The following is a 22,124-nucleotide window of genomic DNA, read 5'->3' on the forward strand; positions in this document are numbered from 1 at the left end:
CAAAGCACTTCTTGCAGGTGGGGCCGTGGGTCCCATTCACAGATGTGGAAACTGAGGCTCACGGAGCGGACGTGACTCTCCTGGAAGTCAGGTGAGACATCTTTGTCTTTATTCAGCACAGGGGATGACCCCTGGATCGCACATTGTTTGGAGTTCGGAACATCACATACACACACCCATGTGTTCACCGCCCCAAGCAGGAACAGAACATTCCCGGCGCCCTGGGCAGTACCCGGCCCGCCAGCCCTCTCCAGGCAGCCCCACCCAACAGAGCGGATACGCTGTCACCGCAGAGTACCGTTTTTTCTAGAGCTTCACATACAGGCAGGCGACAGTGGGCACTCCTGTCCCTGTGTCTTTCTCAGGGCGTGTTTTTGAGATCGGTTCCTCTTGTCGTTTGGCCCAGTGGTTCACTCCTTCTCGTGATGGAACAGTATTGGCCGTGTGATATACTGTCACTTATCCACTCTCCTGCTGGTGGACATTCGGGCTGCTTCCAGTTTGGGGCTCTTGTGAAGAAAGCTGCTAAGAACATTTGTGTACGAATCTCCATGTGGACGTATGTTTCCGTTCCTCCTGAGCAGACGTGCCCATGAGTGGTACTGGCGGGACACAGAGCAGGTGTTTACGTCTCCAAGAACCTGCCGAGTGGTTTTCCACGGTTGGTTGTGCCGCTTTCCTTCCTGCTGGCCGTGAACTCTGGCCACCTCTCCTCCTGGCCAGCACTGGTGGCGTGGTTTTGACTTGAGCCACTCCTGTAGCCGGGCAGTGGCACCTCCCGGTTACAACTGCCTTTCTCTGACCCCGAGAGACGCCAAACACCGAATCGCATTGGTTCACCCGTACGTCTCCTCTGTACAGAGTCTGTTCACACCTTTCACGCCTATACTTGGCTTGTTCGTCCTGTGTCCTTGACTTTGCAGATCTCGGGCTGGCTAGTCTTTGTTCATTCCTCTGGAGAGACGAGTGGAAATCTCTGGATTTACTGAACTAACCAACAAGGAGGCAAAACCCTGGCGGGGGTAGGGAAGCAGAGAGCAGCAGGAGATGCAGGGAGGGGAAGCAAGACTTCTAGAAGCCAGAAGCCAGCCACAGCATCAAAAATCCATCAAAACTGACACAGCTTGGAGAAAAGCCAGGCCTTAAGAACACTATGATATTTCTCTTTTCAAATAATTAATTGCAGCAATCAAGGGAAGTCAGTGTGCATTAAGTTATGTTTTTAAATTCCCATCCAAGTGACAGCTGCACACAGCAGAATGGAGCATGTGGTAGGAAAGGGGGACGGGACAGAAACCTATGTGTGGCCCCAAGGCCCCAGCTGCCATAGTCCACGGCCTGGCTTCTCTGGGCCGGCTTCTGCCCGTCCCACTCGGAGCTCCGTGAAATGAGGGGCAAATGTAACCAAGGTTCAGGGATTTTTTAAAAATGCAGTTACTGATGTTCTTGGCCTGTTTGACACCCTCCCTCGCTCGTCTTCTAAGGCCAAGTGGGACAGTCCCCTGCTCTCCCGCAGGCCTGTCCCCAGCGTGGCAGAGACCCGGCCTACAGGCACCCAGCACGGCACGTGCCGGGGCCTTTAGACTCAACCCTTCTGGGGAATGCTGTCGGGTCTCCAAGATGCCAAGACTAAAACCCCAGACACAGGGGTGGGCTGGGGGGGTGGCAGTGTGGAGCCAGGCAGGTGCAGACATCAGGGCCTCGTTCACCCGGCCTGACCCCACCCAGGAACCGCGGCCCAGAACCGAAGATGTCATCAGAACAGGAAGATCACGTTCCTGTGAGAAAACCTGCGTCCTGGTGGCTTCATTTCGAGTCCATGGTGTCTGTCCTCCACGTCACTGCTGTTGGCGTCATCCCGACAATAAATCCGAAGGCGTTTGGGATGATGGACAGGCCAGGCGGCCATGTAATCAGCGGTGACAGGTCACAGCCCCACACGCCAGCCACGGAGCGTTCAGTTTCTTTCTCAAGTTCTTGCAGTATAAATGAGGAAGTCAATGGCAGATTACAGGAATACACACTTTTAATTATTGAAAAGCCCTGCTATTGATCTGCTTTTCCTTCTAGAAGTAAATACCATCACAAAGATTTATAAGTGGAGTACGAGAGTTGCTCGTTTGAAGGCTGCCAGGAATTCTGATGAGGGGACCCACGCCGCACCGACAGGGACATTTATCTTGAGCCCATCGCGTCTGAGGAGCTGGAGTTGCGTCCTGAGGCCGGGAGACGCGGGTGTTGCTCTGTGTGGCTGGAGACACTGCTGCCCGGCCCCCCAGGCCGCGTAGGGTGTACGGGAGCATGGCTGCCCCGACTGGAGCCTCCCCCAACACTTGACCCCGCTGTCGTGCGTGGCCTCTCAGAGCGCAAACAGCAGCCCCTCTGGGGCGGAGGTGAGCAGCCTTTGGTTCCGGTTCAGCGCTCTGTACAAACTGCAGTGTGGTATAGACACTGACCCAGAGTCTGCGTGGGCCAGCTGACCCCTTCCACGGCAACCCTCTCCAGGGAACACCACTTCAGGGAATGTTCTCAACAAACCGGCCAGAAAACCAGTACTTCTCACTTCCACGAGCAACGCCACGATCTGTCTGCGACTCTCCTCGTGATGAGTAATGTTGAAAATAGAAGACAGAAGGGGGGAGGAAAGAACAGAAAACTGCACTTCTCAGAGCAGAATCCTCCGATGATGAGCGCTGCAGGCGGCTGGCGTCGGCCTCCTGGTTGCGGCCCCGACCGATAGCAAGGATCCCCGATCCGTGAGCTGATGCTGCAAGCGCTTTGATTGAAATGTCAGAAGCAATTTCCGACTTGCTGACACTTGATGTCAAGAGCTCGGAGCGAGGAGTCTCATTGCAGAATGAGCTCCTGAGCCTGACAAATTGCTCTTCGTGGGAAACCTTCAAAACTGGATTCCCCGGAGGAGCCTCCTCTCCTGCCCAGCCCTTGGCTCCATGGCCAGAGCCTGCACGGAAGGTTCCGGGCACATGTCTCGCCTGGATCAACCGGGGGACACAGGCCTAGACTTTCTCATCCATGAAAGCTCCTCCACGGGAAGAAATCGCCCGGAGTGACACTCTTGCTGGGCTGGACCCAGCGAGCAGAGCCCTCTCCCCGGGCCAGGTGCACCCGAGTCCCACCAGGCCGGGGCCTGCAAACCCCAGGTGCAGAGGCCCTGCCCGCCGCCTGCCTGCCGCAGGGCGGGCAGCTCGTTTACGTGCCAGACCCCCGACTCCAGGTCTCCTCCACCATGGCCTCCACAAGGATGAGCAGAGCAGCTGCTAGAGCAGTAAACTGAATGAGTTCAGTCTCCACGCTGCAGCAGAGGCAGGTATTTCATCTCTGAATAGTATTCATTCTCTCAAAGGCCGGCTGACAGGGTGTGGCCTGGGCTAGCGGCACTGGGGTCCCACCTGGGAAGGAGGCGAGGGCAGCCTGCTCTGCAGTCTCTAGGGCTCCCTGGAGAGCCGGCCCTGTCCCCCTGCCCACCATAGACCCTGCAAAGGGACCTCAGGTGCCACATCTGGGTGGCAGTTCTGGTTTGGTTTCATTTGGGAAGGGAGGGAAAGTCAAGACCCCCACCCCCACCTCCACCCTACTGACTCGAGCTCTGCCCTCTGCCAGCCTCTCCCCACTGCAGGAGGGCTGGGGCTAACTGCTGGGCCAACTTAGCCCACCCTTGGTTTGCCATTGTTCTAGAACCTTCTCCAGGGTTAAGCAGCCTGTCTCCTGGGGCGTTTGTGGCCCCCTGGGCCTGGGCCTGGGCCCAGACCCTCCCTCCAGCACACGGCCGGAGCCCCGCCTGTACGCACCCGGCTGAAGGGGATCCCGTACTTCTTCAGGATGATGGGCGAGATGAGTGTCATCTTGTGCCGCAGGAAGGCGTCGCAGCCCTGCGAGCTCCCGGGGAAGAAGCCTAGGGCAGAAAGGACACGCTTCAGTCTGACGGGCACACGGGGAGGACGCCGCGCTCTGGGCAGGGTCTTCCTCCCAGAGTGTGGGCTTGTGGGAGCTAGGAACACAGGAGGACTTGGCTGGAGCTGCAGGTGGGTCTTAGGGCCCCAGGCCCACAGCTCAGAGGGAAAGAAACACACGGGCACCCCCTCTCGCATACGCCCCGGGGGGTGGACGACAGAGATGGCTTCCAGCTTTAACGTGAGTGAATGCCGGGATGTGTCTGCCCAGCAGTAGGGGGGCAGCCGGGAGTCTCCCCCACCATGGCAGGAATCGGGGTTGCCTATGTGACACGGTCCTGCCCACAGCACACACCTGGGCCCCCACAGCGCACGGGCATGGCAGTGCACAGATATCCCCTCTGAGTTCCCCCTGGACATAATCGGCTGTACTACCGTCTGTGTGAGAGCACAGCCCTGGAAGAAGACTCGGTGTGGCCACCCGGCGAGCTAGAGCCAGGCCAGCCAATGGCGGGGAGCGGGTGAGGCTCCCCACACGGGCGCTGCCTTCCAGGCCACGAGCAAATCTCTCAGGGAGAACCAGCAGCGAGGGGTGAGTCGGCCCCAGTGGGGACTGGCTCCCGCCTGTGCCCTGCCGTGAGCATGTGCCTCGCTCAGGGCTCCGTAGGTGTGCCGGCTGCCACTGGATGGTGAGGAAACCGAGGCCTGGGCCACCACCCCACCTGCCCTTGGCCCCCAGCTCTGCTGGGAAACGGCAGGGCAGTCACCTCCCCACCTAAGCCCCCACAGGACCACAGTAAGCGCGGTGGCCCGAGTTTACATTCGGGAACGCGGTCCGCCCTACGAGTGCACTCCGTCCCTGCCCTGCAGCGGTCACAGCGCGAGCAACTCGGAGCGCCAGCTCTGCTCGCTCCAGAACTTAATTAGCACAGCTCAGGGAAGTTTCCTAATCACACATTAGCTGAAGTTCAAGTCAAAGACGTACGTTTCACAGTTAAAATAAGGCAAGTCCCAGGATTTGTGATGGTGGCTGGCATATCCCACTCACCCCACCAGGGGCCCAGGGGCAAGTGAGGAGCCCAGCACCCTCAGGGCAATGCACACAGTCCGTGCTGCCAAAGGATGTCCCTAAACCAGAAGCCCAGGCTGTTCTCCCAGGCTCAGCCTTGTGCCCCTGGAGTCAGCATCACGGGAGCCAAGGTGGGCAGCGTAGGGACCTGTGTCCCCCTCTGCCACTGCTCTGCCTGTGACAACTGCTGGGAAGCTGGCCTGGGCACTGGCACAGCATAAGGGGGCCCCTGTGCTAACAGCGGGGCGTGGGGGGGCGGTTGCTCCCTCACAAGCTGTGCCTATGTCCTGGTCCCTGGCACTGCAAGGTGGCAGAGGAGGGCTGCTATGTGGATGACACAAGGTGTGGGTGTGCCATGCCCGCAGCAGAGTGGTGCCCATGGGGACCACACCCCCACCCCGGACTGACCCATAGCCACAGCTGGCTCGGGGACCCTTCTGGAAGCCCACACGGACCTCAGGCCCCGGCCTCCAGGACGGCGCACACCCTCGGTGGCTCGCTGGTGACAGGACACACTTGTGTGCAGAGAGAGAGTGCAGGCACATGCTGAGGCGGGAGAGCGGGCAGAGGCACTCAGCTGCAAAGACACAATGGCGAGCTTCTGGAAAGTACGAGGGATTGCCGAATCCAGCAACTTTTCCCTGCACTAAAAGCATTTCAATTAGAATTACGACTGCCTGCCACCCGGCCCGCCGGCCTCTCCGCAGTTTCTCTTCTTAATGCACAGTTTAAGTGGCGCTCATTAAAGCTCTAATAAAGGCACACATTTTAAGTGATTAGCACCAATAATGCGCCAACACATTAATGCTCTCTCCCTGGGCCCCACAACTCTCCCGGCGAGCCCATTTGGAGCACGGCTATTCATTTTCCATATTAATCGCAAGCCCGTTCCACCCATCTCCACAACAGGGGCTGTGACGCGTCCCCAACAACGTCTGGACGGGCACCCGGGAGGACGGCAGGGACTTGGTTTCCCCAAACCATTGGCCTTCCCCCAGGCTCTGTGACCCAAAGAGAGGGCCCTAAGGGCTATAGATGAACTCAGGCCATTTCCCACCCCCCAGGCACCTGTGTGTCCAGCCACCTCGCTGGCCCTCCGCGGTTCCCAGCCTGGCTGCCTCCCTGAGTCCTGGGGCTGCTGTGCACCACTGAGGAGCGACATAGTGAGTCCGCACGTTCCAAGAACCCAGGTGAAAGCACCCACAGAACTCATCCTTCGCTCACTGGCTCCGCCACACCCAGCCCAGCACTGAGCCCCCTGTACGCACCTAGAAAGTGAAGTGGCCCTCTGGGTCCCAGCCCAACCTCAGGACAGAGCCAGCCAAGCTCCAGCGAGAGGGGACATGGTGTTGTCCTGGGGACAGCAGTGGCCCTGCCAGGCCTGTCTGCTGCCTCTCCAGTGGCTCTCAGCGGCCTTCACTTTTCTTTCCTCGTGAAAAATGTTTATTGAGGGAGGAGGGACCGGGCCGTGGCTAACTGTGAAGTCCTGGGCTAATGCAGAGAGCACAGGAGGTGCCAGCAAGGGTCCTGTGGCCCTGAGATCCAGTCACCAGAGGGCACCTGAGCCGACTGCTCCGTGATGTTGGCTTCTGTGGCTTTATAGGTACGGTCGGCAAATGATGGGCCCCCAAGATGTCCATGTTCTGATCTCTGCAACCTGTGAATGTGGCACCTCACATGGCAAAAGGGACTCTGCAGATGGATTGAGTTAAGGCCACTGACCCAGGGGCCCAGTGTCAGCACAGGGTCCTCCCACAAGGAGGTAGGAGGGTCAGAGGCAGACAGACTGAAGATGCTGCGCTGCTGGCTCTGGAGGGGAGGAAGGGCACCGAGCCGAGGGACATGGGTGGCCGCTAGACGCTGGGAAAGGCAGGAGGCGGGTTCTCCCCTGGAGCCCCCAGGAGGGACCGGCCCTGCCACGCCTTGACGTCAGCCCAGTAAGGCCCATTTTGGATTCTGATCTCCAGAGAATGAACATCTCTTGTTTTAAGCCACTAAGTTTGTGGTCATTTGTTACAATTGCTGAAGGGAACTAATACAATCAGAAAAAAATCTCTTTAACTTTTATTTTAAAATTAAAATTTGTATTGGAAATGGTATTTTTAAACAATACAATGGGAAAAATGCTTTAACCTGGCTTTGATTTTAGAGCTATAATATACAACTGAAATGACTTTTGCTGTGGCCTCCGTAACTGCACAGTTTCTGCCAGGAGAAGGAGCTCCTGGGACCTGGGCTCCCCCGCCCATGAGAACAGGAGCACTCAGAATGGCAGGAGCACAGCCCTCCCCCTGGAAGCAGTGGGTGTGTGCCAGCAAGAGGACACCTTCCCTCCCCAGCCCCTCCAGTGACACTGTAGCACTCAGCTCGGGAACATTTGCAGAACAGACCAGCAGCTCCTGGTGCAGCCCTGAGGACAGGAGACACTCAAATTTCCAGAAAGATTGTCCAATGTCCAAAGTCAAAGGCCAGTGGGAAGGGGAAAGAAAGTGTGTGGCAGGTGTTCTTTGGCTCAAAAACTAGGCAGAGACAGAGGACAGCAGCCAGGCAGTCAGGGAGCCTGTGCCAAGCTGAGTAGGGACTTCCGGAGAAGCCCATGGCTGTCCCAGGGGTGCTGGGCTGCCCCAAGCTGTCACTGGAAGAGACAGGATGGTCAGACGGGCTCCTCCCCCCCAGCACTATGAGAGCCTTCCCGGAACCAGGTCCTTACCCCTTGCACACCACGGGCCACCCTGCCTGGCCGGCACCAGGGAGCCAGCCCCCTGTGCACGGGCTGCTTCTGCACTGACAGGGGTGGGAGAGAGGCAGTTTCAGCCAGCTGTGTCTCTCAGTGTCTTCCAGGCACTTAGGAGCCATCTGATGGTGTCAGCTTCTGCTGTGTCATGATGGGGGAGCTGACGCAGGGACCCCGCTCCCTCTACCTGCCCAGGAGCCTTCAGGCAGGGTGGTCAGGGTACATCAGCTCAGTCCCAACACAAGGACAAACCACCCTGTGGTCACACCAGCTCCCGCATAGGTCAAGGAACTGCTAGTGGAACTGTCTCCAATTTTAGACTGGACAAAGATTTTTAAGAATGAGAAAAGGAGTCGGGCACGGTGGCTCATGCCTATAATCCTAGCACTCTGGAAGGCCCAGGCATTAGAATCGCTTGAGGCCAGGAGTTCCAGACAAGCCTGAGCAAGAGCAAGTCCTCATCCCTACAAAAAATAGAAAAATTAGCCTTGTGTGGTGGTGCATGACTGTAGTCCCAGCTACTCAGGAGGCTGAGGCAAGAGGATCACTTGAGCCCAGGAGTTGGAGGCTGCAGTGAGCTACAATGAGGCCACTGCACTCCAGCCCGGGTGACAAAGCAAGACCCTGTCTCAAAACAAAAAAAGAATTAGAAAAGGGCATGAGGCAGTGGCGCCAGTGTCACGAGGGAAACAAGAACCTGGGCTGCCCTCTCTGGCCCCCGGGAACCTGCAGCCATGTCCAAGAAGTTTGTTTTAGGAACCAGAACCAGAAGCATGCAGAGCATCAGCATCCCGTGTGGAGTTCATGGAGAGATGAACCACACGGCCCAGGGCCGTGGATCTGAACATGAGGCTGGGAGGACGTCACGCCATGGCTCCTCAAAGCCAGAGCCCACGGCAGGGGAACCCGGGGGGACGCCGGCTGCTCTCCTCCGGCCCACGGGCCCCACCCGCCCAGCCCCTGGTCCCAGCTCCCAGGGGCCCATGGTGCAGACACCTACCGATGGCCAGCCGCTCCAGGCGCTTGCCGTGCTCCGGCGGGATGGCGTACCTGTGAGAGAAGGGAGGCATGTCAGAGGTGCCATGTCCCAGCGTCCTGGGCCAGCCTGGCCTTAGGGAGCCGCAGAAAACGTGCAGGGTGGATGGCAAGTGCAGTCATGGTCAGCGCCATGAGGAGGGGACAGCAGCAGAGGGACAGAATCCCAGGAGGAAGCCAGCAGGGTGGGTGCGGTGGGCGGATGGAGGAGCAAGAGTGGGGACCAGGACTTGACAGCTGGGGATGAGGGCACTCAGGAACGCTGAGTGGAGACACTCCCGGCTAAGCACCACTAAGCCTCAAGGAGGGTAAAAAAGGCAAAAAATAAAGGAGAAAGCACTGGATGGGAATCGCGGGTGACAGAGCAGGAAGGATCCCGGGTCCCTGAGCCACCGGCCCCATCTCCAGGTCTGACCGTCCTCTTCCCTGTGCCCGGGGCCAACAGGGAAAAGCAGCTTCGCGAAAGAGCAAAATGCCATCTGTCACCCACTTGGTATGTTTTATTTTTACACATTTTACATTTGAGAGATCACTGGGGCTCCGTCATCAATAAGAAAGATGTAAGGTGAAAGCCTGCTAACAGATGGCGTGGGGGTGACACCTCACTAATGCTGCTCGCTGTGCACAGGAACTGGGGACTCTGCCCGTGACGGAACTGTGGCGCCCAGAGCCGCGGAGGGCGCCGAGACACCAGGAGGCCACATGACCTGCCACCCAGCCCAACCCCCCACGGCCTCGGGCAAAAGGAAAACCGCAGAGTCCAAGTAAAGGTGACCAGAATAGGGACTGGGGCCCTGAAGGGCACAGCTGAGCCAAAAAGCTCTGCCCGGCACCCTTCCCAAGGCGGACAGTTCCGAGGAGGAGAGACCCTGCTCTAGGATGACAATGCCAACATCTTACATTCCAGAATGAGCCAAATCAGATGAGCAGGCCCAGGCCCAGTGCAGGGGAGGCAAGGCCAGGATGGCACAGGAGACCAAAGGTGGCCCCCTCTGGCTGCTGAAGCCCGTTCCGATAAAGGTGTGGGATTTTTCTGATAAAATAAAAACGGCAGGGGTAGGAGAGAAGGCGAATGTCGTGTAGTCTCTAATCTAACAGGACGCAGATAATTCATTTTGGGGCATGCTCCTGGGGCCCCCAGCCGAGGTAACCCAAGCACCTTCAACTCTGTCGCGTCAGAGAATTTTTCACTGTCTGGACAAAGTTGACGTTATTCTTTTTTAAATGGCCTTTTATCATTTACATAGAGAGGATAAAAGTCAATCCCAATCCAAAGCACCGTGGTGGGATTAACGTCCCCCCAAACAGGGAAACACAACAGTCCACTCCTTCCGAGATGCTGGGACGGAGGGAACTCACTCCCGGCTCGAGGCTGCGATGATTAATGCAACATCCGCAGTCTACAATGCTGCTTTCACTTAATTACCGCCTGTAATTGGGAGTTGTAAAGATAAGATTAATTGAATCTGGTGGATGTTAAAAGTTTAATACATTGGAACGTGGCTCCTGTTATCGGAGAGCACAGGTTGCAGGACACTGGCGAGTGCGCAGGAGAGCAGCTCCCAGAGAGGACAAAGGACTCGGGGACCGGAGGCCAGACAGCCATGGGGATGTCTGGACTCTGCTGCCATCAGCACCCAGGGCGAGCTGCGCCTCCCGCCACACAGACAACACCACGACGGCTCACCTGCCACCCAGCCACCCCAAGGACTCAGGCAAAGGAAAACCTTAATATCGAGGAACGATGACCAGAACGAGGGCATGGGGCCTCGGGGACACACGGGGCCACGCCAGGCGGAGGGTGGTCAGAGCTCCGGCCACACGGGCTTTGCTCAAGGGCACCCGAATTCTGCTTGAGGGACCAACCCCCAGACAAGGAGGCTTTAAGGTGGCATCTGAGCCTTCCCTCCATGCCATGGCTCTCTGGGTGCCCCAAGGACACAAGCGGCACCAGCGGGCTGGCCACAGCACTGGCAGCATGGACATGGACAGGCAGCAGGGTCCCAGAGTCACCACAGGGAGTCTCAGGGACCCCTGGGGGACCCCCAGAGCAGAGCCTTGGTAGGGTCCTCTACCCAGGGTCCCCAAGGAGTAAATAACGCACGTCATCCTTGTCACATCCCTGCCCAGAGCCATGCTGGGCGTCCCTGACATTTGGCCTTGGCTCTGGAGGGAAAAAAAATGGAAAAGCAGCTATTTGGATTGAAAATGTTTGTTCACTAAACCTCAAGGCAGGAGAAGCATCTGTCTGGCTATTAGTGAGCTATTTCTCAGGGCTGTAAAACAAAGTCGGTTTTATCGCCACCGACACGGGGCGGCAGTTTGTCTCGTTCCCTGGGAGCTCAGTCCCCATCACAAGGTCAAACTTCACAGCCAAAATCAATCCGCTCTACCCGCCTGCGACCCCGGGTGGCCTCTTTCTGGATGTGGCAGCATCACTAACCCAGGTGGCAAAGGGCTCTTGTGTGTTTTTCTTGCACAGACGGCCGCCCCGGGTCCTCTGGCACCTGGTCCAGGTGTTGGTTGTCTCTCCAGACTGGCCAGTGCGCAGGCAGCCCCCCCAAGCAGCACCTGCTGCAGGCCCGTCCTCCGTCCCGCTTGGCGTCCCCGCCCTGACACCCCAGCTCCCCCATCCCCTGCCAGCACCAGCGCTCCTCCTTGCCCCTGTTTACCCAGCGGCCCCCATGTCGTCCAGCTCCACCGCCCCATCTAGGGCTGGCCGCATCTCACCCTCTGGAGCCCTGGAGGCCAAAGTCTCCCGAGACCATGCCAGTCCTGGGCTCCTCCCCTCTGGCACCTTCTCAGTCCCTGGGCCTGGCTGCATTTGGCCAGCCTCCTCCACGTCAGCTCGCCCCAGGCCGGAGATGGGGCACAGAGGCGCAGCGGGAGAGTCCGGACGGGTCAGCATCAAGGAAGCAGGAAGAGCAACTTCTGGAGACCAGTGGGCCGGTGCGAGGGAGAACGGGCCACCAGGCTTCACGGGAGACTTGGCTCAGTGCAACGAAGACTCTTTCAGAAAGCTCAGCTCTGCAGAAAGTGCCCTGGGGGGTGTGGGGCGGGGGCTGAAGAGGACCCAGGGGAGGAAGTGCTGGGGAGTCTCCAGGATCAGGGGGGGGCGAGAAAGGGGCCACCTGTGTGGGTCACCCAGGTTCCCCCAGCTGCAGGCCCCGCCTTGCCTGGGGTGTCTGCGTCTAAATCAGTGGCCACCTTCGGCTAGGACGCCGCCTCTGCAGAGACGCATCAGCTGGGACCTGGGACCCACGGAGCCAGGCGGCCTCCTTGGGCCTCTGGAACACTCCACAGGGCCCCTGGCATCTCCCTCCTGTGTGCCCCTCCCCCCATTCTTGAACGTTTTATACAAAGTACTTCTGGCAGGCTCTGAACTAGAAAGTCATGAAGAATCACATCTCCAGTGGGAGCCGTTGGAGCAGTATCCCTGGCAACCGCTCCAGGTGACGCTGCACTGGCCACAAGGGACTATACAGGGACAAGTGCCTGGGACACAGCCCCCTAAAGTTGGGGACACGATACCCATGATGTCACATGGTGGTTAGGAAACAAAGGACAGCCCAGCACTTCAACAGCTCCAAAGACCACAGGGGACATAACTTGAGGCGGCAGGAGGATGAGGTACCTGGGATCCGCGTCCCAGGCACAAGGCCTTCCTAGGGTGGGGACAGACAGGCTGGCAGACCCCAGGGAGGTGGAGCTGTCCCAGGGACACCGTGAGGCCCTGACAGCGGGGAGCTTCCACTTGCACAGTTCTCGACTGGGTCCTGCGGGCCCCAGAAAGAAGAACTGAGGGCATGTGGCTTCGGGTAGCCCTGGGTCCTTAGCGGACCAGGCCTCGGCCAGCAGAGGAGGGAAGGGTGGGGGCCAGCGGCTCGTGTGACGGAGCCCGAGCAGGGGAAGCCAAGGACAGGTGTCCTCTGCAGGAGGCACTTGCCTCCGGCCAGCAGACAGGCCACTGTCATCTCGCTGAGACGTGGGCCCAGGAAAGAGCCTTCCTGTCCGCACGGAGGATGCTATTAATAGTGTAATTTTCTTGGTGTTTTGTTTGCTCCCCTGGAATGGCGTGATGGATGTGAATAATTATCAGACTATAAAAGCCAGCAAATGTGCTATTTTCTATCGCTCTAAATCATCAAACAAATAAAGTGTGAAACAGCATTTTTGAATATAATTTTCCCCTCTAATGGCTTAGAATTATTATCAAGAACAATGAAAATAAATAAGCAAATGCCTCGTGAGTTAAAAATTAAATGAGTGTGTCAGGGAAAGGAACACAGACCATCTTGGGGAGCCGGGACCTGCACAGGAGTCATTAGTTACGACCACGACAGTAGGCACAGAGCTTCAGGCCACAGAGCCCGGCACACCCCACGGCACACTGTGGCCTTTGGCGCCCCGAGTCTGGCTCCCGTGAGAACATGCCCCCTCAACCGTGCTCTGCTGAAGCAGGTGTGAGGCCACCCCCTGGCGGATGAGAAGACGCCCCGGGGCGGGCCGAGCTGGGACGGGTGTTCCAGGCAGAGTCGCGCTGCTCCACCTGTACTCCCTGCCTGGCACCCGGGGAACCTGTTTGTCATGGCCACAGCCACACCTGACCCAGAACTCAAGGTGGAGGGTAGGGTGGGTAGGCCGTGGGCAGGCAGAGCCAGGGGGGCCGCCGCCTCTCAGACCAGTCACGGAGCAAAGCCCACAATGAGGAACCCGGGCCGGCCCCCATTTCCTGCACCTGCTGCTGCCCCCGGCTCCCAACCTGGGCAGCACTTCCATGGTGACTCGGTCACTCCTGGCCCCCTCCCTCCTGCTGCAGGGGCAACAGACTCCTCTGAGGCTCTCAGATCAGGGCTATCAAACCCCACCTGCCCATCCTCATGGGGCCCCTCAGCCCCTGGCAGTGGTCTCTGCCTGGGGCCATCTTGCTCTGTCTCCATGGTGGCTTGGAACCGGGACACGGGACACCAAGATGTCAGCATATTTTTCCTTAAGATTCATGCAACTTTCTGCCGGGTGACAAAGGCACTTGGAATTTCTTCCACGGCCCAGCCTGACAGCTTCCGCCAGCTCTCAGCAATTAGGTGCTGGGGGCAACAGAACTCACCTCCCCCGCCCCTCCTCTGCCGAGGAATAAGTGCCAAGAGCGGGGTCCGACTGGGAGCCCTTTGGAGATGTCAGCACAGCCCGACGCATGCTGGAGGGTGAGGAAGTTAATTTCACAGTGTCTGCACCAAGCCCGGGCAGACGGGCCCCTCGTCGTTTAACATGCTATCGTTACGGACACAGAATAGGGAGGCGGCGCCGCACACACCACGCTGGAAGTGCCTGAGACCAGGTGTCAAGTTGGACGCAGGCCACCTGGCAGAGCGAGCTGCCCACACACAGCCCAGGAGGGCCAAGGCAGATCCAAACGCCAGCAGCCCCTCCAGGGCCCCGAGTGACAGGCGTAATGGAAAAGCCACTGTGACTGCGTCCTTCAAAACAAAGCCCCATCACGGCCATCGGTCTGCACAGGCCGAGTGGGAGATGGAGCCAGCTGCAGGGTGGGCTTCCTGCAAGCCCCCCGCGGCTCCCTGCTATCTCGGCCCCACAGCCCCCTGAGAACCCCCAGGTGCCAAGGCGCCATCTCAGAGCTGGTCAAAGATGAGCAGGACCAGGGCGGCTTCTCCGCTCTGTGCTCCACACCGCGCAGTGGACGGGCCCAGGGAGGCACAGGCTTTTGTGACAACGGCTGACTCACATGAGTCACATCAACTTGATCTACTGAAACATCCAAGTGCACTGGGTGCCTTCTACCTAGAATGCATAAATTACAGCTCAGTAAAGCTGTTCACAAAAACGTCCCAGCACAGAAGACACACGGATCAGTGAACCATGGGCCTTGCCTGAGTCACTGGGCTCAGAGCCACAGACCACTTGGCCCATCAGAGTATCTTCTGACATGGGCACCTGTCAGAGCAATCAGAAATCCTGGAGAGACCAGATCACAAACGGTCCTGCTGGAAAGGCACCAGGCCCCAGCAGTTTTACTGAGAGCCCCTCCCTCCCTTCACACTCAAGGGATAGAGCAGAGCAGGGGAGAAGATTGCGTGTTACCAAGCTCATTTTATGAATCTGGCATATTTTCTAATTGCATGAATGAACAGGAGACCCTACCACCAACAGACAAGTACACATGAGGAAATGACACGGCAGCCTCACATAGTGTAAAAATCCTAAATACAGTCTTAGCAAGTCAGAACAGCACAGTATTGCAAGACCAAGAACAGTTTATCCCTAGGGTTGCAAAGAAAGTCTAACAAATAAAAAAATAAATAAAATTCCGAACAATTCGGTGTAAAAATTCTTATCCAACTAGGACCAGGAGAGATACTCCCCCGTCACACTTCATGGCAAGACAGGAGAGGAGGCGTGGCAAGCTGCCCATCAGCATGGCACTCAGCAGCACTCCGCTAGAGACACCATCCAGCGTGGAACAGCAAGAAAAAGATGGAGGCTGGGCGCAGTGGCGCACACCTGTAATCCCAGCACTCTGGGAGGCCGAGGCGGGAGGATCACTTCAGGTCAGGAGTTCGAGACCAGCCTTAGCAAGCATGAGAACCTGTCTCCACAAACAATAATAAGATTAGTTGGGCATGGTGGTAGCGCCTGTAGTCCCAGATATTCAGGAGGCTGAGGCAGGAGGATCACTTGAGCCCAGGAGTTGGAGGCTGCAGTGAGCTATCATGATGTCACTGCACTCCAGCCTGGGCAACAAAGTGAGACTCAAGAAGGGGAGGGCAGGGGAGGGAAAAGAGAAAGGAGAGGAGAGGAGGGAGGAAGGGAGGAGGAAAGGAAGGGAAGAAGGAAGAAAAGAAGAAAGAAGGAAGGAAAGAAGAAAAAAGGAAGGAAGGAAAGAAAGGAAGGAAGGGGAAAGAGAGAGAGAGAGAGAGAGTAACTGGAAGGGAAAAGATAAAATAAACTAAAAAAAAATAATACAAGCAAGGTAGTGAAATTAAAAAAAAAAAAATCAACACACAAACACAAGGTTTTCTCTACACCAGAAAGAACCTTCACAGAGTACTCTCAGGTAAACCCTCTCAGGTAAACCTGCCCCTTGTCTGGGGTCGAGAAGCAGGAATTCCTCACGACAAACAAGCTCAAACAGAAACCTGCTTTTTGCGTCATTCTGCCGAAATGCAGGATGTTAAGAAAAAAACACCTGGGCGGGCAAGGGAGGGGATCCGAGGCCAGGACACCTGGACAGCCTGGACCTGCCGCGACAACTGGGGTCCCTGTGTCCCAGCTGAGAGTGAGGAAGAGAGCTGCCACCACCCATAGTCTGCTGGGAAGGGGCCGAGGAGGAGGAACGAGACCCTTTCCCACGCTCCTGGCACAAATGCGGCCTGAGCAGGCGCAGCTGTAGGGAGGCTCCCGGCACTGCCCTGGGCGCCCTCACACCCCAATGTGGCAACTGCTGCAGAAGGGGCCAGGCCTGGGCGCACAGCCACCCCACACAGGGACTGGAACCTCAGGTGCTGGAAGGCTACTACCCTCTTTCTCCCAGGAATGTCCCTCCTCCACCCCGGAGCCTATGCTGAGGTCAGGCAGCTCCTCCTTTGTCCCCAGCACAGCGACTCTGCCAAGGACCAGGACAGCCCATTCCCAGGAAGAACCCTACTGAGCAGCGGCTTTATCTTTATCTTTAATGGATCGTTTTAGGGAACAATAGGCAGTAAAATTTGGTCTCTTACACCAGCGGTGTCAATGATTTCAAATGATGACATTTTTATTGAAACACAGGAGATCAACAGAGTCCTGGCAGTAGTTGGCGCAGGGAAAACAGGGGGAGTGAGGGGGCCTGCTGCCCACAGAGACACCAGATACTGCAAGCAGTGCCGCGGGCGGTCCCTTGCCGCGCCAGGCAGGGGCACCTGGGCACGGCGGCTGTCTGTGCCCACCCCCAACCCGCCAGCCTCGCAGTGTCGGCCACACCTGCCCACAGGAACCTGGGCTGGGTGGGCACCCAGGGGCCAGGCGCTGACTCCCACGCCACGGCCCCCTTAACGGAGGAGCAGACACTACCAACTAGGCGCTGAATTGGAAACATCTAACCCCTGGCCCCGGCTTATTGTAGGCCCATGAATTATTTACATTACACAACAAGACCAAGATTGCACAGTCACACATGTGCTTGTTTTTGATGGTGTTTTTTCCGCTGCCTCCCCAGGAAAGCTGTGGGGGTGCCCGTCACAGGTGGGGGTGGCAGAGGCAGGTGTCCCGTGACAGAGCCGCAACAACCAGGGCTGGACATGGCACCAATAACTCCAGGCCGTTGACACACAGCAACCATCGTTTCCCAGCACTGCACCAGCGTGGGTCTCCCTCACAGCCTGCTGCTCCTGCCGCCAAACTCCTCCTCCTCCTCCATCTTTTGTACTGAGCGGGGACCCCTCCCCACCACCCTTAAAACACACAGAAGGTTTGAGCAGGAAAGAACAAGGACAGGTCTCTTGAGAGGACGAGCACATCTGCAGGGACAGGGCTGCTGGCCAGGGAGAGGAAGACCCCTTTTGCTGGAAGCGGGGAGGGATCAGCCCAGCAATGCCGGGACGGCTCACTGCAGGAGGGAGGTCAGGAAGCCACTCCAGCCACACCAAGGTCCTCGAAATGCCCACCATGGGAGTGAGCCCCCAGTAGGTGTCCTGGGGAGGCAGCGTCACATGGGACACTAGGCTCTGGTGGTCACTGGGTCTCCCCCTGGGCTGAGAGTGCCCCAGACGTCTCTGGTGGGGGAAGCACCAGTCTGCCAAGATGACCTGACGCCTCGTTATACGTTTGCATTTATTGTCACCTGCACCACAGATGTCTCCTGAACCTTGCCTGGACGCACGTGGACGGCGAGATCCTGGTGACCAGCAGGGCTGGCCAAGGGCTCCCTCGGCCCCTGAGGTGGCCTTGGGTGTCCTTAACATACCTCTTAATTTCAGGACCAGCTTTGGTGACTGCAGCAGGGTTACACGCTCCTATTCGACAACACCCCGGTCGCAGCCCAGCACCCACCAGGTGGAGGCCACATGGCAGCAGGTCCCTGCCTGGTCTCTGGCACTCGGGAGGGTTACACTCGCACACGGGTTAAGTCATGGGGCTCACAGGTAGGGAAGGCGGGCAGCCCAAGCCCTCAGCGGGGAAGCTGCTAAATGCGGGCCATCAGCGCACTGTCATCTGTGCATTGTCATCTGCCCGTCCTGTGCCTGCCCTGAATCCTCAGAGCCCCGGCCCCCGCTGCTGGTGGCGGGAAGGGGATGGAGCTCGCTCACCGCCCAATTTTTAAGCAAAGATAATGAGGACGCCCTCTCCTCACAGACTGTGGCAGTCTCCCTTCTGGGGAGCTGAATCCTGCCGGCAGCAATGTCTCTGGCGGGAGGGAACTTTGCCATGGAAACCAGACCCCACGAACAGAACCCAGACTCTCCCATCTGCGTGACAGGCAGGTGGGTAAGTGACTCCGGTCAGGGCCGGCTCGCCGTCTGTGAGGGGAGGGATCCCACGGGCAGCCCACACCCCCCAGCGTGAATAAACTCCTGATCCAAATGCTGCCTGGTGGGATTATCTGACGATGGGAATCACGCCCAGTGATGACATTTCAAACGAAACTAACAGTTTCTTAAAGTGGTGGGCAGGAAGGATCCCCGCTACTCACTGGCGCTCCAGCCTAGAAGTGGGCAACGGCTTGGTTGGCGCCTGCCTCTCGATGAACCCGAGCCAGCGTGGCGCGTCGCTGCCTCAACCCGACAGCGCCCACTCCGAACAAAAGACTCTGTGATGCAGGGCCATCTGCTCCTGCCAGGCCGGGCCAGCCGGGCCAGCCAGGCCGTGCGAGGGGCCGGCGATGCCCGTGGCCACAAATGGCAGACAGACAGGAGATAATCACGCCACATGCGGGGGCCTGACCAGACAGCACGAGGGCTTGGCCAGCCCCCAGGGTCCGGAGCTGCCCCAGGCCCTGGCCCTACACCCTCCTGTGGCTACTCCAGCCTCCTGGCCAATGTGGCCTCCTGCAGTCACTCACTTGCTCAGGAACCTTCCCCATCCCCCTCCTGCAGTCCTCAGGGCCCCCCCAGTTTCCCTGCCTCCACAGGGGGCCTGACACTGCTCTGGGGGGTGGGGGTGGGGGACTGGCTCCCCGGCCACACCAAAAGCTCCTTCCAGATGGTGTCTGTTCCTGGCATGGCTCACGTTGGCCCAGAGTGGAACCTCCACCAGGCCTGAGTTGACCCGTCTCTTTCACAACCCTAAGACCACCTCAGCGCAGCCCCCACGGGGCACTCAGCACATCTGGTTAGACTACATTTCCCAGCCTCCCTCCTGCGCCGAGGTGTGGCCATGTGACCAGCGCTGGCCAATGGGGTGGTGGGCTCTGCCCCATACTGGCTACCTCCATATCCCTGTCTCTACCACCACCTGGACACTGCCCCATGAAGGTGGCAGATCCTGTCAGCTTAGTCCCCGCATTCCGCATCCTCTCCACCTCCATGAGAAACTGCCAGCTTTGGTCTCAGCTTAGTTCAGTGGTCTCTCACGGGCTTCATTAGAAAAGGGTCCTTCCTCTCCCATACCTTCAAGTTCAGGCCACCTTCGCCACCTGGGACGCACCCTGTCCCCACGGCTGAGCAAGTCCTGGCCACCTACTCCCAGAACCCAGCACCCTCGTGACTCCACAGGATGATTGGTGGGATGGAGCGGGCTCAGGGGCAGCCTAGGTCCCACAGCCCCACCAGGCCCAGGCTCCATGGCCCGGCGACGCCTCCCCAGTCTGTGCATTATCTGTAAACGAGGACCCAGGGCCGTGGGCAAGATTGAAGGGCGACTCCCAGCAAAGCTGGTGCACAGGAAACATAACGGTGGCCCTATCGCAGTTATTTACAGCAAGAGCCATGGTCAAATGCATTTCCCGCACAGACAGCAGATCTTTTGCAGAAGCCCCAGCTGGAAACAGCCCAGGTGGCCGTCAACAGGAGAATGAGAAGCCAGACAAGGTCTAGTTGTACAATAGGTGATGTCACAGGCATGAGAAGGAGCCAGCTACCGCCACACATCACACGGATGAGTCACGCACATACTGCTGAGCAGAAACACAGGAAGATCAGTCCATGTATGAAGTTCAAATACAGTCGATTCTGCACCATCCTGCCAGGGACACAGATAGGCAGCGTGGCAGCAAGAGCAGCAAAGGCAGGGCTCTGGCTGCAACATCACCTCTGGGTGGGGCAGGGGCTGCAAAGGGAAGGGGTGGGGGTTGTGTCCTGACATCCTGGGGGTGGCCGTAGAGCTATTAGCTAAACTGCACACATAGGTAGGTGGCTTTTGCTACTTACACATTTTAGGTACATTTCAGTGCCAAGTTGTGTTTCACAGTGAGACTATCCACACCAAGGGAGGCGCAGGACAGGCGGAGACTAAGTGTCCCCAAGACCCCAGCCCCAGGGCCCACACACTTGCCCTTGGTGCTGCTGGGAGGGGTTTCTGTAGATGTAATTCAAGTCCCAAATCCACAGGCCCTAAGAAAGGGAGAGCATCCTGGGGGTGTGGGGCTGACGTTTCATTTCAAGGACAGCGTGGAAAAGGGAAAAAAGAGGAATTTCCCTGGAGAAGTGACAGTTGACCTGGCCACGTGAGCAGGGCACCTCCAGCAGTGGCAGTCAGGCTGGCGGCTGTGCCCCAGGCCCGAGGGGGTGGAAGGGCCCATCCCCCTGGGTCGCCCTCCCCCAAACTCATCACTCCAGTCCAGTCACGAGAAAGATACCAGGCAGGCCAGACTGGGGCGCCCTCCTTAGCACTGCCCAGGTAGCACGAACAGGGGGTCTGAGCAAGTGCCACGGCCCAGGGCAGCTAGCGAGACGCGTGACAACTGCATGTCACATGTGATCCTGCGTGGGTCCCGGGGACAGAAAGGGACAATGGGCGGAAACTGAGGCAGTCTGAATAGAGTGTGGATTTCAGTTAACAATGTATCAAGCTTGGCCTGTTAATTCTAACGAGTGTCCCAAGCTAATATGCTAATAACAGAGAGATTTGGAAACAGGATGTATCATCTCCCCAGTTCTTCATTAAATCTAAAACAGGTCTAATATGTAATATATTTAAAAGAGAGAGAGAGAAAGACAGATGGAGTGGGGCGTGAATACGTCACCAATAAAGCAGACAGAGAGGCCTGTGACAAAAGAAGTGACAAGGAAACCACTGACACGCGACTAGCCGCAGGGGAGCTCTCCCGGGCCCCCTTCGGGGCCCACCCCCTCTGCTCACCGAGAAGCCAATCTCCCAAATCCAGTGCGGCGGCAGCCGTCACAGCAGGGACACAGATCATCCGGAACATCACAACAGCCCCCGACTCCGTGTCGCTGGCACTGGGGGAGAGCTTACAGCACGGTTTCTGCTTAGTGGATGTGATGTTAACTCGCTCTGCAGTCCCTGAACAAACACAACTGTGCCTGTCTGTCCCCGCCAGCTCCTAGGGACGCCCGGGAGCCAGCCGCTGGCACAGATCCCACGACAGGGACAGTGGCAGCCCCTGGGTGAGCACTCTCAAGCGCCCTGGGTTCCCTGGTCACTCTGATCAAAGGCGTCCCTCCAGTCCTTGCCCGCCCCAGGGCAGAGTCAGGCGGGTACGGTTTAGTGAGGGTAAGGCTGGCAAGAAGCTAATCAGACTAATGGGATGAGCTGTGATCCAAAGCCGCACTGTGCCACACGCACCAGACTCTCTGAAATTGCCTGTCCTTGCGCCCGCCAGGCTTTGACGATGCAATTCTGAGCCTCGCCGTTTGATGACACTCGATGCCCCAATTTGAGACTCAAAGATCTCTCCAGCATCAGGAGTTAATTTCTTGAACATCAAAGCCAGCTTTCAGTCTTAGATTTACTACCTAATCTTGACAAGCAGAAGGCCAGGGCTGGTTGCATTGGGGCTGACAGAGTGGCAGTGACAAGACTGAGGCCAAGAGCTAGATAAGGAGGGCCAAGGAGGGGACCCAGGCCAGGGACAACACAGCTGTCCCTCCATAAGCTCCTGGTGCTCAGGCCCTCCTGGCTGCAGCGCTGCACCACTTACCCGAGCGCGGTGCCAGCGCCACACACCACGCTCCAGAGCAGTCCCAGGCCCCCAGCCCGGGTTCTCGGCAGCCTCGGGGAATCCCAGCTGTCCTGTCCTGGGCACAGTCCCAGGGTCAGACTCACTCCCAGACGGCCCGTGTCGTGTGTACACACACGCACACTCTAGGGTGTCCAGACATCACATTTGCCGGGTCTGAGGAGTCCAGATGAGCAACTTCCTGTTTTAAAGCTGGGAAAGTCAAGCTGGTCACCCCAACGCACGCACACGCACCTTCTGAGG

The 22,124-nt window shown here is 57.9% G+C and overlaps 1 protein-coding gene across 3 annotated transcripts in view; it reads right to left on the reverse strand.

Moving 5' to 3' along the window:
* The window catches only part of KDM4B (lysine demethylase 4B), a 131,674-nt gene that overhangs the window by 51,309 nt on the left and 58,241 nt on the right, over nucleotides 1-22,124 (reverse strand). For all 3 annotated transcript variants that reach the window (XR_006734636.1, XM_045549185.1, XM_045549176.1), the window contains exons 7-8: nucleotides 8,715-8,764; nucleotides 3,810-3,913 (exon numbers count right to left, since the gene is read on the reverse strand). Coding sequence is in view for 2 of the 3 variants with exons in the window: in XM_045549185.1 (XP_045405141.1) it covers nucleotides 3,810-3,913; nucleotides 8,715-8,764 (154 nt within the window). In the remaining variant the exon portion in view is untranslated. The remainder of the gene's footprint in view (nucleotides 1-3,809; nucleotides 3,914-8,714; nucleotides 8,765-22,124) is intronic.

The sequence above is a fragment of the Lemur catta genome, chromosome 1 (genome assembly GCF_020740605.2).
Source record: "Lemur catta isolate mLemCat1 chromosome 1, mLemCat1.pri, whole genome shotgun sequence".
In the NCBI taxonomy this organism is placed as follows: Eukaryota; Metazoa; Chordata; class Mammalia; order Primates; family Lemuridae; genus Lemur; species Lemur catta.